Below are 19,033 nucleotides of genomic sequence, written 5' to 3' on the forward strand. Positions count from 1 at the left end.
GCAGCTGCGGGGGCGAAGAGGCCGCCTGGCCGTCGTGGCCTCTGCGAAACCTGCCGTGCTCCCGGGTCCCCTCGGGGTGCGAAACTCCCCCCGCCACCTTGTCTCCCTCATAAAAACGGCCTCTAGGTTCCCTGTTACGTTCGTGCAAGCCACCAAAGAAAACACTACCGGTTCATAGAAAGATGCGGTTTCTTGAAGCCTAAAATCGTCTATCAGAAGTTATAGTTTTAAGATACAAAGGCGTGTTGTCAGAGGGGAGCCAGCAGCTGGTACAACTACGTAGAAATGAAAGCTTCTCCTTCCACAACGCGAAGCGTGAGGAAGAGTGTTTCCCAGTCGGTATGGCGGTGTGCCATTCAAAGGGGAGTACAACGAGAGCATCATTCCTGACAGAAAAAAAGATCCGTGTAAAGTGGACAAAAATAGCAGTAGATAATAAACTGAACAGCCAATTTCGAATTTACATTGGGCTTAATTATGTTATGAATCTTGTATAAGCAATACAGAAACTGCAGCCTGTAACAGAAGGGAAAAAAACTCACCACCCGCCTGCCTAAAAGTTCAGTGCTACATCGGACTCATTCCACCACGGTTTTTGTAACCGCTGGCAGGCTGTAGTCCAGCAGGAAGGAGGGCCTAACCGAATGCGACCTCCTCTTGTCCCAGGAGTAAACCTATGGTGACAGCGCTGCTGCGCACTATCACTGCTCGCAGCAGGGATCGGCCTGAGCTTATCCCCCGGTGAAGGCTGGAACAAAGTTCTGACAAGATGTGCAGTGCAAAAAGTAAATCATTAATATCTATCGGACTGCTTTTCAACTGCCTAGAAATGGTGAGTGCAACTCACTTGCTTTAAAACTATTTTCAAGAATGATACTGTACTTTTTGTAAAAGTAAACTAAATGTTAGGGTAGAGACTATCTGACACCCACTTCTACATTCATATTTTGTTACTATTCCACTTCTGCAGTGTTTAGGAGTGTCTAAAAAATAACATATTAGGACCCAAGATCTTTTGAAGTCTGTCAACAACTGAAAACTGGATCAATAGGGAGATTCAGAGAGGAAAATGAATTAATACGATCTGCATACCTGTATGAAATCTTGCATGGTTGCATAGTTCCCACCCAAGATCTTTTGAAGTCTGTCAACAACTGAAAACTGGATCAATAGGGAGATTCGGAGAGGAAAATGAATTAATACGATCTGCATACCTGTATGAAATCTTGCATGGTTGCATAGTTTCCATCCTTAAAGAATCTGAGCAAATACATCATATCAGTAAAATGTGTTGAAAAGATGTAATATTTTAAGTTGTTGTTGTTGTTGTTACTAACACTTTTTTTTTAATTTTAAAAATAAAATACTTCATGCTGTATTTCTAATTTTTTACATCTTCCTTTTCAGATCTTTTCAGCTAACACAGGTAAATCTTCAAAATTGTGTTTTGGTTTTGCCTGCTTATTTTGGAATGGGTCTGAAGAGAACACACACGTGTGTGATCTCTAATAAAGCACTCTGTAAGTTCTAGCAGCTTTATAAACAAAAATTGTTTTCAAGCTTGAGTCAGCTTTAAAAAATCTATGGTGATATCTTTATGACTTTTAAACCTCACTAGGAGTCAGAATTCTGTCAGACACTCGCAAAAAGATTCTGACCACTTATGCTTTGACACTAGCATGAACCAGGGAGAACACTCAGCTGGACAAATTGTGCTGTTAATTATCTACGTAACTGTGCTAGAAATAGGATTCAAACTGTCCCGTACTTGCACCCAGTTATTTGTTGTATCTTTTAATTAAAAAAACAAAGCAGAACCCCCCCCCAACCAAACACACACCAGAAGAAGCGTGATCTCCTAAGCGCAAATATTTCCCATGTTTTATAAGATTTTATACTTTCTTCAATCTCCTATTTTGTGCCTATAGCTCCTATTGCCTTAAATGTGAATACTGCCTAGTTTAAAATATGAGGAATGCAAGATTACAAGAAATGCTCTCAGAATTCATTCATTCTGTGGTGACAGTACGTGTTCCTGCATATACTGCACTGTAAAGAGTCTTAAATGCTTAATCATTGCAGCCATGTTGTTGCAGTATCTGAACACTTACTGTAGCATATTCTTTTCATGATTTGTAAAACAAGCATTTGATCCTATTCCTGTGTGGAGTACTGTTGACACTGGTCATGTATTCCCATATGGATTACACCCAGTATCTTTTAAAATAATTAAACTACAGCATATGGAGGTTTTAAGAAAAATAGCCATCATCACAACATGATATTACGAGAGCAAGCAGCAGTTATTACAGTAATTAGTGGATTTACAAAAGTGAACAAGGGAAATAGCAGTCCAAATTCAGTGGAATGCCTGTCTTCTGAAAATTAGGTCACGTAGATGCTTGATAAGGCACTGAACAATCTTCTTGTCAAAACTTGGCTAAATTCAGGAATGACAATTTTTTTTTTAGGTTTCTCTGTGTCTCTATACAATGTGACATCAAGAAGCATTTATCTCAGATGGACCAAGTTTTCAGGAGCCTCTACTTACAGAGTCACAGCTGCAGCAGTCAATACTGTAGGCCATTCATTACTGGCTCATTTTAGTGATGTTACACTTAAAGGTGCTCTAACTTCATTAATTCCCAATACTATATATGCTATACAAGCAGAAGCCATTGACAAGAATGGAATTATTCTTGCAGAAACACAGATTATGCAGTCAACAGGTTAGTAAGAGAAACATTGTGAAGTATAATTTCCATGGACCTCTCTAGGACTGGGATTTTATCCTTTAAGTGTCATTGTACTGGTAGAGAATATCTGCCATTCCTGTTCAAGACTTTTGCTGGTTCTCCTACCGAGTTCAGTATTAGCATAATTAGCTCATTTTCTCCTCTGTTTTTTTTTTTAATATATATGTTTCCCTGACCTGCCATGCACAGCTTGCTCAGACTGCAGCTTTCCAAATCACCAATCCTTTCATTACAGATGCAGGTGTGAAGCTATATACATTTTTCAGTACTGATGCTGATAAACAGTATTTTTGTTTCATTCACAAAAGACTTTGTACCATATAAGTCAACAATGGCTATTGAAGAAGAATCTACATGAACAGAAGTGTTTTTTTACTTCCTCTCGGAAATGTAATTGAAAAAACATTCTGATTAAATTCTGTTTTTAAAATGCTTTAACTGATAATTTTTAGAAATAACCATTATTTTTTCCATTAGAAGTTGTTTCTTATAGAAGTAATTATTACAACAAAAATTGAAAATAAGAAAAAGTAGCACTGTTTATCCTGATGAGTATAAAAAACCCTTTATTGCTAGTTTAGATATGTGAGAACAGATACTGATGATTAAAGTTCTGTAGTTTATTTCTGATATAAAGCATGTGCTATATATTCTTTACTTGACTGTTGGGCAAGCAACTCCCTTAGACTTGCATAAAGATTTCCTGCACAGAATTTTTTATGAATTGTTACTAAAGGTAATAATTTGAAAGAGAGAAAAAAAAAATCATAGTGCAATAGCTTGCACAAAGATCACGAAAGACACACCTGCAAATGTTTCATAGACATAGTCATATAAAATACATGTTAACATTTTTACAAATGGGAAAAAGAGGATGTCTGACTACGTGAATAAGAAAATGCTTGGGACTATGAGAGCAGACATAATGATCATGAGTTGTATACTACGTATAATGCTTGTTAGGGTCTCTGAAATCTTAAATTAGCTGCCTTGTTATAAATAAGTTTGCCTCAAGGCACATACTGTCATTGCAAATACTTTTTTAATTCCTTTTCTTAATTTTAGGTGGGATACACCTTCATTTTATCTTTTCTTTCCTCCTAGTGAGTTTTTGCAGCCTTGCAACATACGGACTTGCTTTATATATGCTGGTTCTAGTCTAAAAATCCTGATTACCGAACACAGATTACTTGTGGTTAAGAAATACACCTGTAGTTACTTTTGTGACTGCAGTGCATGAGAACAGACTCGTTCTGAATGGCCTGCAGCACAGCACAATAGAAAAGCATGTAATCGCAATATTTGATGTGTCATGTTATTGTATATCTAAGTATATTTGCTCTGAGCAGGGCGTTGGATAAGATAACTTCCCATGGTACCTTCCAAACTAAGTTATTGCATGTTGCTCTGATACAGAAATACCTATGATTCAACATCCTATTTCAGACTGCTTTGTATAAACATCCACTTGTTATTTGTATATATTGCTTTGTATATTGCTCTCTATAAACATCCAGTATAGTTAATTGGCTATAGAGCAAGACCAGAAAGAGACCTGTCAGTGCAACCTAGGTTAAATAATGGTCATTTTCAATAGTGATTTCAAGGGTATTAGTATATTTTTATCAAAAGATGAAGGTTGGTTTACAATATCTCAAGACTCTGTGTATTTTGTTAATATTCATTTAAACTTCATTGAACTTAAATTTGAACATTCATAGAAAGTGTAGGCCATTTGTCCTGACCATTCTTGTGAAATATTTAAAGCACGTAGCATTTCACAGGGCTGAGTTCACCAACTTCAGTACGTCTATCATTATTTCCATTTTAGCTCCAGACATACCTCATATTGACCAAGCTTATTCAAAACTTAGCAACAGTATCACAGTGGAATGGAGAGCGGTACCTGGGGCTACTAGTTATCTGCTGACTGCACAAGATGGAGATTCCTTCGTTGAAACTGTAGTTACAAACTCTCCAGGAACAGTGACGGGACTGAAACCTGCCACCTTGTACAGAATCACTATCAGATCTATAAATTCAGGAGGAAAAAGCCAGCCTTCACCTTGCAGAAAGGAAAAAACAGGTGGACTTTCAAATTCTTATTTTTATTTCAAATTCTGTAATGTTACTATGATAGAAAGCATTCATGCAAGCGTTCTTTTGTTTTTTAAATTTGAACAGAAAACAAACAGTATAGCCCAGGAGTGTACCAGTACTGAATTATTATAATCTTGTATTTTGAATTGTATTGATCACGTTCTTTCAGCTTTTGAGGGCTAGAATTTGGCCATCTGACTTAAGGATGAGGACAAGAGTCTGATTACTTTATGACAGTACTGTAAGTTAAATATCTGATAGGAAGTTTTACTAGAATTTGTTTGAAAGTTGTATTTATTTTAACAAAGTTGTATTTTATTTTAACAAAAGACTTAACATGAGGCAATAGAAGAAATGACGAAACAACGAAAAGTATAAAATAATAATACAATATAAAACTTAGAGGACAGTAAATGCAATATCTTCGCGGTAATTTTTATTCTTCTACACACTCAACCTTTCATACTTTGTGTATGAGTTACATTCATTTTACAAAACCTGTAAAATCATAGTGGATGCACCAAATTAGTTTCCATATTTATTCTGTCAGTCTTGCATTAATTTATTTTTCTGGTTTTGTTGTCACTGAGTTTGTCTCTCAGAGTTTGGTGATCGTTGTTTCTGTGTATTCATTTCAAATTAGGCCCTTTCAAACAGTATTGCTGAAAAACCGAAAGCTTAATTGGTGTTCTTTCTCACCAGTCCTGGCTGCCCCAGTTCTGTCTGTTAGTTCTCCGAGTTGTGACTCCATTGCAGTGAGCTGGAAAGCTGTGTATATGGCAGCTGGATTCTCTGTATCCCTGATGAGATCAGATGGTTTGGGCATAATGCTGAAGGAGAACACCACCAACACCTCCTTGATATTTACAAATCTTGAGCCAGGAACTCTCTATACTATCAAGGCATATGCCTGGAATGTCAATGGGATACCTGGAGATGATTTCACATATAACCAAAGAACAAGTAAGAAATTTTATTTTCTGAAACCAAATAAACATTAAAAAAATATATATATACACACCAGGAAGTATTTATGCGTATATGTGACTGTGTTATGTTTTTCAAAGACATGTTGCATAGATTTTCAAATTATACAATTTTTACCCCCATCTCAAAGTTCATGAAAGCTCAGATGACATGGCTAAAGGTTAATGAATATTACTGAGGCAAAGAAAGATACCATAAACTGCCACTAAAGTTGTCAGGATCCTGGGTAAGGATTAGACAAGCTTAGACTATTTGAGGATTTTTCTAACTGTGAGAAGAAAATACTTAAATAAGGCAAGGAGTTTCAACAGAAAGCTTTGTGACGGTGCACAACTAGAACGATTTCTTTAAAAAATTGTCACTTTAATATGAATGAGAGTAAGGTCTGCACCACAAAAATTGTGTTTAGTTTGCAAGTTATGAAAAAGATCATGTCTGTAGTCCATATGCTAAGTTGTATTTATGTGTTCCAAACTGACACACCATAGGTCCTAAGGCACCAGCGGGTGTTCAAGTAGCTTATAACAGCGGTGCTTTAAGAGCTATTGTTTCTTGGATGCCAACAGAAGGAGCTCTGACTTACAGTGTGACAGCCTCCACTGGACTCTTGAAACTGAAGTGTAACACATCTTCTGCCTCCTGCATGGTACCATCACTCCAATGCGGCTCTGAATATTATGTTTCTGTCACAGCATACAACGATGCTGGATCCAGTAAACCTACTGATGCAGTAAGCTTAAAAACTGGTATGTGTCATTGATACTTACATAGCTTATAGCATTTTAACATATTTCTTTAATTTCAAATGTAAGTTAGTCTGTTACAATTCACGAGTGGTTCTCAAATAGTTGTGTCTGCTCCTGAACTTCGTGCATGAACTGTGCCATACACATTTCTATTTTGGGGATAATAGCCTAAACTTTATTCATATTTCTGTGAGAAAAACTTGCAGTCATGTATATATTGTTGTTTGAACCAGTAAGCCTGCATTTTCCTCTTACCAGAAGTACCTGTTACAAAGTCAATTTTCTGAGTGTAAAACTAATGTAAGGAATAACAGATTTGTCCTACTGTGTCAGATCTGTCACAAATAGATTGAGAGAAATCTGTGAGGAAGTAGCATTGAGGATTGGCGCTAGGCTGAGAACTCTTCTGCTTGGATAGTAAGTCAACAAATAACCACATTCAGCTAAAGTAACACCACTAGACTATATGAAGATGCAGTCACAGACCATTCAGAGGTAGGAGCTTTGTCAGGACAAAAGGTTGCACGTGTCAGCTACTTAGCACCACTGCCATGTCAGAGGTTATTGCTTCCTGACCTGTTAGATGAACTGCCCACGTAAGCAAAACCTAAACCATTTTTGTTATTATGTGCTACCTTAGAGACACAACATTATTTAATTATTTCATGTAACTTGCCTCATTTTGACTTCTCATTGATATGTTAGAGATCATCCATGTTAGCAACTCGGAGGTAGTTCTAACAGGATGAGAGCGCCTTCAGCAGAGAGACAACTTTTAAGCTGTGGGCAGTAATCTTCTCAGCCAACATTGCTTCAGCTAGATCATGTTATACTCATTCTAACAGCAGCAAGTTAAACTTTTTGAACTAGAAAAAAAGTAAATGCAATTTAAACGAAAGCCATGGCATTCGCAATTGAATGTGACATTCTGGGATGCCACCAGAAAGGAAACGTGAGCAAAGGACAGCTCTATTCAGACATAGCCAGTGAGTTTCATGCCAATATATAAAGGGTTTTCACATAAAGTATTTTGGATGCCAACTGCTATTCAAACTAGTATTCCAATTGTCATTCAAAACTACTATCTGTGAGCACAAACTGTGCCAGTTCCTTTTGAAATACTGCCTTGGTGCCACTGGTTTTGTTCACAGGGGCTCCTTAAGCAGATCTCCTCTCTAAGACATGAAGGTAGCATCTATTTTGCTCTGTAAAAATCATACTCACTTTTCATCTAAATGTAAGTAGCATCCTCTGTAAAGGCAGATAAGTTGCTGTTTTCTAGAGCAAGAGAGAACAACTGTTAAAACTGAGTAGAATAATTCTAAATATTCCTGATTTTCGTTTATTTGCCAAAAGTATGACTTCAATAAAAGTATTCTGATTACAATTCTTCTTTTCTTTCTTTTTTAAAATTTTTTTTTAGTTCCTTGTGCATCAGTAAATATATCCATTGAAGAGGATGAACCTGGCCACTTGTTGGTATCATGGTCTAGCGTAAATTTGGGGCATTACTATGTGGTTTTTATGAAGAGTGATGATGGCTTGGAAGTGTACTGCAACACATCACATACTCAATGCCATTTCCAGTCAGACTGTGGCTTCACTTATTTCATTAGTGTCTTTGCATATAACAAGGCAGGGCAGAGTCCTTTAGGTGATGTATTCAATTACACTACTGGTAAGTAGCAATGTATTCTTGCAAATTCATTTTGGATCCATTAACTTTTTATTATAAAGCTGGCTGGACATCTTTATTGGAAGATAGTGACTTAAACATCTATTTTTCTTCAATTTTTGTGCAAAAACCGTGAAGCTTGGCAGAGAAAAGGAAGAACTTCACATAGCAGTTGAATTTAAATTGCGTAGTGAAGTGCAACAACATGCTTACAATAGTTTAACGATTCACAGTCATCAGGCAAGGACATATGAGTAAACCACAGTCTTGGCATAACATTTGAATTCTAGTTCTGGATTTTTTTTCTGTTGCCTTAGGAAGGGTATACCAAAGTCTTAAACTTCCTCATAGACAGTCTTCATATTTGGAAAATGAAAAAATAACAAGTTCAATGGGAAATTGTGAAGAACATAGAGTTATTTAACCCCTAGATGCTTTGAAATTTTAAATCAAGGATATACATAATTCCTATGTCTTTCTTATATGTTAGAATGCCCTCTATTGATTTGGACGGAGGGGTACTGAACTAATGCAAAAACTAAGTCTGGGATTAATGAGGCTGTTTGTACAGTATCAGTCACCTTTGGAGATTTAAGACTGGAAGCACGTATGTAAACAAAAGAAGGCAGTTGAGTTTCGTGCCAGTTTTCAGTTCTCATTCCAGTTTCCCTCCCCACCTTGTCTCTTCCCAGCACCTTGTTGCCCCAGTGACTTCAGGGCCGTGGCTATGTCAAGCGACACGCTGCAGGTCGCCTGGGCTCCTGCTCGAGGTGCTGAAGCGTATGCTCTGCTACGACACCGCCGCAGCCTGCACCCTGTCTGCCCTGCGGTGCAGCACCCACTACAATGTCACGGTTTACTCTTTCAGTGAAGCCAGGGGCAGCAACACGTCGTGTGCATCTAAGTATGTGGCAACAGGTATTATCAGCATTCTTCATTTCCTTTAGCAGAAGAAATAATGCTATGTGATTCATGGATGAAAAGCATTGCTGGAGCACTAATATAAAAATAAAAATATAAAAATAAAGAATACTGGAAGTCTTTAAAAATACACTGTAAGCAGGGACCTAAAAACAGATTTGGATTGAAAGCTTCTGATTGCTCCAAGGTTTTGAAAATGAGATTTTAGATTCAGATTAGAATTCATCTCTGGTTTTGTATGCAAAATCCTTATGGTGGCAATTCTGTCATGAGTTCTAAATTCTCAACAGGAGTAACCATTTAAGGATCATATACTTTTCCAAAGTAGCTTGTCAGTTCTAACTCAAAATTAATTTTCACATGTAACATATAGTATGCATAAACAATTTGTTTCAATATTGTTAATATTAAATATTTCAGCTCCCTGCAGTCCTGAAATTAAAAATATCTCAAAGGAGACTCTTTCTGTAATCAGTGTGCACTGGCAATCTAACAATGAAGAAGCTACATATACTGTCACTGCCAGAGGAGAGGCTGGACTTTGGCATTGCACAAGCTCTGGAAATTCTTGTACCCTAATTAATCTTCCCTGTGGATCTGCTTTCTCTGTTAGTGCTATAGCAAGATCACCAGCAGGACAGAGCTTACCAAGCTACAGTGTACCTTTAGAGACAGGTATGTGGGAATTGTGTATAATGGAAAATATTTAGCAACATAATATTAAAATAGTTCTATGTCTCTTTGTATGTTTTTGGCTTTTTTTTTTTAATTACAATGTGTGCATATTATACTACCTGTTGCTAGATGCTGTGTGTGCTCTGCTTAAACATGTATGTATCTGTGTGTGTGAGAGAAGGAAGGATCACTTGGCACTTGCCTCATACTGAGAAGCCTTAGTGCAACCAATTATTATCTGGCACAGCTAACTAAAACATAACAACGTAATCCACTAATGCATAACTTCCTTGCCAGCATTCTGACTTTTACTATTACCAGGAGAGGTGATGTCCACATAAACAAATAAACAGTGTGAAGAACAGATTAAAGCACATCCTACCCATCCTGCTATTAATTTGCTAGCAGAGTTTTGTCCTGTACCACTTACCCAGACAATCCCCAGGCATGGTTCAGAGATTAATGTTTACCAGGATCTATTTTTAACAGGCAGTTTGGCTGCAGTCATTTTACGTTGTAGAGGAAGAGACTTTAAACAGAGACAGAGCTGGACTGAGCTATATGACTTGAGGGGTAGAGATGGACCCTGATTAAACTACAAACGTACCCTGATATTCTGATGACACATTTTAGTAATTTTTAGTATCTTGGTGAACTATCACCTTACAATAATTCCAGGGTTATAACTCACTCTTATAGACAAATTGATCTTATATTGACATTCTGTTTATTAGAAGCTTGCCAAAACAGTCAGGTATTTTTCAGCATGCTAATGTTTGCCTGAAAGTATGCACATCTTCTTTCCTTTACTCTTGATCATGTACTATTCTAGTTGGAACCCCTCAAAATACCTTCCATTTTCCAAGTACAAAACAGAATTGACTTCTCTATGTTTTTGTTCTTTTTAAGCTCCTTGTTGCCCTAATGACCTGATACTAACTCAGGTGACACAGTCTGTAACAAATATCAGCTGGTCTGTTGGGACGGGTGCACAGACATATGTAACAACACTGGACTCTCCAAAAGGACAGGCAAAATGTCACACGCTTCGAAACTACTGTCTCCTGGGATGTATCACTTGTGGCACCAACTACACAGTATCTCTGAAAGCAGTCAGTGAAACGGGTTTGACATCCAGTTGCACATATCAAGGATATTCTTCCAGTACGTAAATTGTAAATGCAATTGGGAAGACTCAATATACAACTTTGTATAGTGTTTCTCTCATACGAATAGTGCAGCTGAAATTCAATACACAGTTAATACACTTGCAGTTCTCTCTTTTAAATAAATGCACTTCAGATTATTTTCACATACCATTTAAACCCTGTTCTTACAACTGTCATCAGGTGGCCATATAAAGAAGTTTTGATAACATTGCTCCAGAACCAGTTACTTAATTTTAATTATGCCATTGCATAATTAAATATTAGAGACCACAAAAGGATTCTGGACACTCTAGGGTAGCCCTAGTGCCTCCAGAGTCAGGAGAGAGCAACAATATACCAGCTCCATAATGTGAGTCTGATAGAACATTTTCTTTCACTAGTTCAGTTCAAGAATTGTTTTGGCTTTCTGTGAAATAGTAATTTCTCATTGAAATGCTGGTATTTAGTGTAATAGTAATCATGTCATCTGGTTTAAAATGCAGTACAGGAATTTATCATGTATTGTGGGTTCAAAAAAATTTCTTATTAATGTTTCTTATTTTATTAGGTGCTTGCTGCCCTTCTGGGGTGAAGCTATATAGGCTTGGCAATAATGGTATCAGGATATACTGGCGAGCTTCTGAAGAAACGATAAGCTACAATACTGATTTACATGGCTCAAAAGGCAATTTCACCTGTACCCCTAGCTCAGGTCTAAGTCACTGTGATATCACTGAGATACCTTGTGGGGATGTCTACACTGTGGTAGTATCTCCAGTTACTAATAAAGGGCCGAAGCTTACATTTTGTCCTAAAAAAATATATTCAGGTAAAACTTAAATTTCTTTCAATGATGTATTTTTGTCCATGCATGCTAGATGGTTAAAATGTAATCAGAAGTTACGTGAGTAAAGGTGGCGTGAGATAGAACTTTTGTATTCTTGTGTTGACCCCAGAGTAAACTTTATGGGTGCTATCTTGCAGTTTGGGACTGGGCATGCTTATCTACACAGATGCCTTTTAACTGGATCACCCATAACTTGGTGAATGAATATACAGAAGCTAATTTTCAGTTGGGAGATTAGTAGTGGTTAGAACACAGAAGCAAATAAATGAGGATTTTTAATTGGTTTATTTTCTGATTTGTGTTACAGAATTACTGTTTTTTATTAAAAAAAAAATAATCAAGAGCTTCTATGAACCACTCCTAAGTACCGCTTTTAAGTAAAAATTTTTAAAGCGGTAGTGATTTCCTTGAGATTCCCAGGGCATAAAACTACTGCTATCTGATGAGATTGCACAGTTGTATAGCATGGATTACATTCTACAGACTACTAATGTTTTCCAGTTTACAACCTGACACCTAACATTTATAATACTGTTTCATGTCATTTCAGTAACCTGTTCTGGAAGCTCTGTTGGAATGGGTAAGAGCACACAGTATATTCATTCCAAATCCATGATGTTTGTAAAACACGTTAGCATTATGTAACTCCAAATAAGATGCAAATTATATATATATATTTGATAGTCAAGGCTTGTGTTAGTGTTACACAGGGTTGTCTCATCCCCCCATCTTATAATGTGTAATTAAAAAAAGGAAAAATTCTTACCTATATTGTGGCCTGTATACCATCATGCATTCTACACTGTCACAACATTTACTATTTATCTGATAGCACATAATAAAAGGCAGGCTTATCTTTTATAGCCTAGCCATATCCCATTACAAATTAAAATGTCATACTTCTGATTAAAAAAAAAAAAAAATGTAGCTTACCTAAACCTACTCTACCTTACTTCTTCTGGGGTTTCAACAGGATAGTGTTGTGCCTTACTTGCCTGTGTAAACTGCTATTTTAAACTGTAAATTTGACTGTGTAAAGTGCTAGAAACAACTTCAAAAGCAGCCACTGAAACAGACATTTCTCAAGACAGCTGCTTTTCCATAACTGAAATTGTCTTAATTTCTGAATTCTGTTATAGTGATTTATAGAGGAAAGAGCAATGGAGAACATCATATCTAGATGGAAATTCTGCTTCAGATAAGGAGGTAAATTCTAAGAGTTGTTATTTAGATTAGGATGTATTAATCAAACTTTTCCTGCTGCTCAAATCTTTGGGATTGGAGGCATAAACTTCACCAATCCTGTATATCCTAAATATAACTGTTTTTTTAAATCCATCATATTTACCTCAGAAACCTCATGTTGTCTACTACTATCAATACTGATTTGTCCTCTCCTCCATTTACAATAAAACCCTCTCTCACTTCATCAAGCCTTTTCCAATACTGTCCTATAGCTCCCTAGGAAAGCCCTCAAAATCCAAAGAGATCAAGATATGCTTCAGCACACTCTGCTAGCTAAAACTGCTCATTCTCCAACAAAAGTACTGATGTTCTTGACTATTTACTGCCCTTGTCTTGAAAGGATTGCAAGAAGTCACTGCTGTCTCCCCCCTCCCTGCCCCAAGGTCGATCTCCTCTTTGCTGCTGTTCTCCTACAGCTATACTGGATGTTAATGTTGTTAACACCATTATTCAGTCCATCCAGGGATATCCCACTCAGAGGTAACAGTCCCTAAATGCTCTTCTCAGGCTTTCTTCCCCTGAAACTGGAAAGATGACATCTGTGCTTAACTGCAACAGTCACAGCTGCTTGAGCACTGGGAGGAGGGAAGCAGAAGAACAAGCCGTATCTGAGATCTATTCCAGGCCATCAAATTTGAGCCCAAACTGATGGAGTAATTTTTAAAATGCAGATGAACACAACAGATCTCTGTAATCTTGAACTGTAATTTTCCCTGTAAAGCAATCAGTTTTAAAAGCTCTTCCAAGACAGTTATTAGTCAGTAGGTTTGTTCTAGACCTAACGAACGTATCAATGAAATAGTGAAAGCTGAAATAAAGATTAAAAGAATGAAATTTAACTCCTTAAAAAAAAAAAAAGCAGCAGTTTAGGTGCACTCAAAAAAAGCTTGAGGCTTAATCAAGTATTCTAAGGCTATTTAATTTTAATTTAAATTTTAAAAAAAGTTTCATCCTTTACAGTTTTGAGACGTTACTCATGAGGGTAAACATAATGTCCTTTTGACAGAAACTGATGTGTTTTGCTTTGTAGCTAATGAAGAACTGACAGCTATTACTGAAATTTTAATTTCCCACTTTCAGAAAAGGCCAAACCTTTTCTTGTACTCCACAGTGGTTACTTTTTCAGCCAAAACAGAAAGCAAAGTTCAAGTTCAAGGGTTCTACATACACATAAAAAGTAAAATAATTACTCAAAGATACCACAAAAACGGTCTTTAAAAGGTATAAAGGTTATCAAAAGCAACAGGGTTTTTAACACTCTTCAGCTTACAAAAATAGACATCATCCATTCTGAAAGTTTCCATTCTGCACAGAACACAGTTGTACTGGGTATCTTGGTCACTGCTTCTGATCACTTGCACAAAATAATCTCATGGGAATCTCACTCTTCAATAAATTGATTGTATATGTCCCAAGAATTACGTGTTGCTTTTTAGAAAGTCATATGCATTTATTCACTGTCAAACAAGTCTTTCTTTAGGAAACATTATTTAAAACTGCCCTGCATTGCTTCATAAAAAGTTGGTTTTATTTCTCATTTGATCTGAAAAAAAATTTAAGAATGTAAAAATAAGTATCGTTCACAACTTTCTTCTGTGTGGAAGGAAATACTTATTTAAATATTTTGTCTTTGTAGTCATCATTGTCAAACACCGTCACCAAAGCCTAAGTGTTTAACTGAGTGGCTATTAACTGGATTTTCAGAGATCTAAAGCAATCAGTTTCTTTTGGAATCAAATTCAAGCCACAGCTTTCTTCTTTTCATATAAAAAAATCTGGTATTTCTGTGCTCTAATGGTAACTCTAATGTATTTTAAGCAGTTACAAACTGTTGGTGTATTTTTTTCTCCATTCTTCCTGGCATACACACACTGACATCTCAAACTTACGTACTACATTTTCATGACTGAAAACAGAAAGTGCAATAGAACATAATATTTGCATGTCTGTTTAAAAAAAAAGAGCTGAAGAGGAGTCAACATTCCAAGAAAAAAACCACATTGATTCAGCTCAAAAAAAGTAGTTAAAAGTTGTAGGCAATTTATAAAAACAAAAACAAATTGAGCCAGATCCACACCTCCTACTGTGGCTGTGTATATGTGGCAGGCATCCTTACTCAGGCATTAGACATTGTCTAATAATAATTAACAGTGCCGATATGTGAAATGTCACTGGCAGGTCACTGAGACAAACAACTTCAGTTGCGACGAGTTTCAGGTTCTCTCCAAATTGAGGCAAATGCTTTTTTATGGGTCACACTGACTTGTTTTTAGAAGGAAAGGACAGTTAGATCTAGTGTTTTCATAGATGTAATTTCTATATTATTTACTAGTATGAAGCTCTGGGCTTCATGAAGGAAAAAGGCGGCAACCAACCATGAAAAAAAACCAAATAAACCCCAAAATAACAAGGAAACCCCAACCCAACAACAAAACAACCCAGGCAACCCAACCTTAAAAGAAGAAAAACTTGAGAATCAAGACAACTCCTGTTGAAGACTCAGAAGCAGGCAGCATATTGGTATGCTAAGTAAAATGAATGCTTTCAGAACAGTATCTGTGAAATCACCTATACTAGCAAATTAGGTGATTAAAAACACATAGGTTATTTCATGATAGATCCCTTCATTAATGCTTACTTAATAACAAATTTCAATTAAATTAATAATTTTTTAAAGATATTAGTTGCAGTTACACAAAGGTGAACATTTGCAAAAAAATGTGTACGCATCGTTCCAAATACAAATCATTTCTAATTGTATTTGACACAGAAATAATAGCTCAAAACTTAGATAGGCTGTTCTCAGTCCAGTAGAGAAACTGCAAAAATCTATCCTTCAGCTGGCTTCAGATTTGACCCAAACTTGCTGAGATTCAAGAAGTGTTCTCAGACATCCAGCTATTGTTGGGGAAGAGAAGGGCAGGGGGAAGAGATGCAATGACAACTACATTGCAAAACCTCAGGAGTGGCCTTTAAATGCTGTTTTACCCTGCCGCATAGCTGGTGGACATCTCCTATATGGAAGGCTATGTGCGCTTCACAGCAGTGCAGAAAGGGCTCAAACATCTACCAAAGCCAGTAGAAGTCATCTCACTCTTCCATGTTCCCCTTAAGAGATCCTGGCTGTTTGCATACAGTCTCTGAGCCATTACAGTAGTATTCAGCTGTAAATACTGCACGTCTGAGCTCATTCATATTTTCTTCATCAACGTGTAAGTGGAAGTATAAAAAACATGGGTATGCATGGTGTACTAAGTAACCTCCAACGCGATCTGATGAATTGTCCTGCCATTCAAGTTACCTTTTTCAATACAGATAGACAATCAAAATACCACTCCCGTTATGTTTAAAAGCCAGATACATACAAGTCCTTTTGTACGGACACGAATTGCTTGCATAGTTATGTGGCAGTAGGTAGATGTGAATCTCTGGGGCCAAAGCCTTGACCCTGCCTTAAAAGAATGCTAGTTTGCTACTACTTAAGATCTGAAATATTGTTCAGCTAATTGAGTGGTATGATCAAGAGGAAAAAAAGTAAAAACAAAGAAGTGTATTTCTCAAATAAGTGTTATTTGTCCCGGCAAGTACTTATCATTAGAGCCACAAATCGCAAAGACAGATTAGGCTTCAAGAGGAACAGCTATCCAGCTATGTAACCACGGACACATGGCATACTGTGGAAACTTCAGGTTCAGTCTTGCTTTCTTGTGCTTTTACCCCAAGAACTGAAGACTAACTGCCTGCCCAGGCTCTGTCAGGCAGAAGTGCTGCAACCACACCTCCTGGGGAGTGCCCCGCAATACCTCCAATTACAGTGGCCAGAAATTATCTTCTGATGCCCAGGAGCCAAATGCCCGCTGCAGCTGGACTGCTAGCAACTGCAGACCAGTCAGACCCCACTGACCTTACCGTTTCTGGTCAGAGGTGTTTGGTAGAAGTTCTGTGCATCTGTTCCTTCTGGTTTCAAGGAAGGTCATATGAAATAAAACAGCATCAGAAAGACAAATAGGAATTAAAGAGGCCTTGGATCCAAATCCAAGAGCTGCAAGAGACTAAGTCCCAATGATAACTTACGATGGGCATCTTTGTTTAAATAATTTTCATGGGTCTTGGTCAGTCATTAATATTGTGCTATCCATTACACTGCTAGCTCAAGTCCATAATACGGATCAAATTAAATCCAAAAGTCAGAAAGGACTATTTATTGAGAAATAAAAGCCAAGTCCTCAAATTATTGCACTTCTAAAAGATACTGACACAGGCTGGTCTTCGCACAAGCGGTATCAAAATGTTCACTCTCTTCATTGTAATAAGGTGGCGCTCTCCGCTTTCAGGTCAAAGATGGTTTCTGAAATACCTGGATTTTGCCTGCAAATAAACCATTCTTTCACTCTGTTTCCCAACAGCAGCAGTACAGGAGCACTGAAGGAACAACTGGAAATCAGTAATCCATTTTCCCTAACAGAACACTGGCCTTGCAGTCTCTCTGCCCAAGAACGTATTTGTTTCAGGAACATAGGCTGAAGGTTAAAAACCTGTGAGACCAAAAGAAGCCTTCTAGTGGCAAATACGGTAAACTAAAGTTGTCCTCATTATTTCGACAGAATCCATGCAATCTCCTGGCAGACTGCAAAGACAGTTCTAATGATCTACTAGCCAAGGTATTTCTTAAATGGCCAATACAGTTCTTCTCCTCCCATATTAAATTAGAGCTCAGTATTTTAGTTTTACACTGAAATGGAATGAGCTTTGTTTCAAGCTCAGATTTAAAATCAGATAACAAAAATACAAGCAGACAATACCTGAACAACCTCAGTATCAAAAGATTTCTAATACTAAGGATCAAGGTGACACAGAAAAGACTAACAATTCATAAAGCAATAAATAAGAGCAAGGAGGAAGAAAAAACTGTGTTATTGTTCCTTCTTTGAATACTATGGAATTAAGTGTATTGTTAGAAATTCAAGCACTGTTTGTTTTTTCCTGGCCACTTAAAACAAGATTCTAGTATTTAAATATCATACCTAGACTACCTGCCTCACACAGAAGCAAAAAAGGCACAAACATCAATTTATTTCTGCCTTCAGGTCACTGCATGATCATGAATGAGTCACACTTAACATTCTTCGTATTGTTGGGCTGCTGCATTTCTTTGTGAGCTACACCCTCCTTATAAGGTACTTATTACATAAAATCCCTTGTTCATACAAAGTGTCACTTTAGTCTGAAAATGAAACATGGAGAAACCCAAACACTCTTCAGCTGGCAATGAACATGCAGGGAAAAGCTGACACCTGATACAAAGGAATTAATTGAGAGTTTATTCCAGATGGTTCTCCTCACTTAGTATACAAGTCATCAGAATAATCTGTCAAACAGACTTGGACTTTAATGATATGATTTTTTTCCTAGAATGCATTTTGGTTTTTGCTTCTAACAACCTGTTTAAAAAAAAAAATCTGCCAGATGAAATGTTCAGCACAAACTGCAATCCTTACTATTTGTAGAAAATATGACTTAAAAAAGGACACTATCAGGTAATTCTTATTTTAAATGTTTACACTTATAAAAATGCTTTGGAAGCTTGAAACTGAAATCCTTTGTAATAATTTTCTTCTTCCTACCTCCCTCTTCCCGTCTTAAATGCCTTTATTAGCCCAGGATTATCACAAATGACAGAGTGCAGCTGCTGATTAAAAAACATTAGAAGACCACAAATGGATAAACTGTGTTCTTTTAAAAAATGGAAGCTTACATGGATCTTTTTCAAACAAATAAAATGCATAGATGGCTACGGCACTCATTCATCAATCTCTACAGTGTCCGCTTGAGGTAGCCTTTCTAAAGAATTACTAAACAAGCCCAGACACTACCTAAAATCTTTGCATCAAAACCACTATCTCCCCTCAAAAGTCCACTCTCAATTTAACACC

The 19,033-nt window shown here is 37.0% G+C and overlaps 1 protein-coding gene across 1 annotated transcript; it reads left to right on the forward strand.

Annotated features, from left to right (window-relative positions):
* Positions 1-341: 341 nt before the first annotated feature.
* Positions 342-13,387, forward strand: FNDC7 (fibronectin type III domain containing 7; the record flags this gene model as incomplete). Its single annotated transcript, XM_082002753.1, is given in 13 exon segments — positions 342-491; positions 1,408-1,426; positions 2,472-2,729; positions 4,588-4,842; positions 5,559-5,819; positions 6,332-6,589; positions 8,013-8,267; positions 8,957-9,045; positions 9,050-9,182; positions 9,606-9,860; positions 10,770-11,024; positions 11,577-11,837; positions 12,406-13,387. Coding segments are annotated over 13 exon segments (2,544 nt in total). The 3' UTR covers positions 12,501-13,387.
* Positions 13,388-19,033: the final 5,646 nt, after the last annotated feature.

Source organism: Phaethon aethereus (genome assembly GCF_964289735.1).
Source record: "Phaethon aethereus genome assembly, chromosome: 8".
NCBI classification, from domain to species: domain Eukaryota; kingdom Metazoa; phylum Chordata; class Aves; order Phaethontiformes; family Phaethontidae; genus Phaethon; species Phaethon aethereus.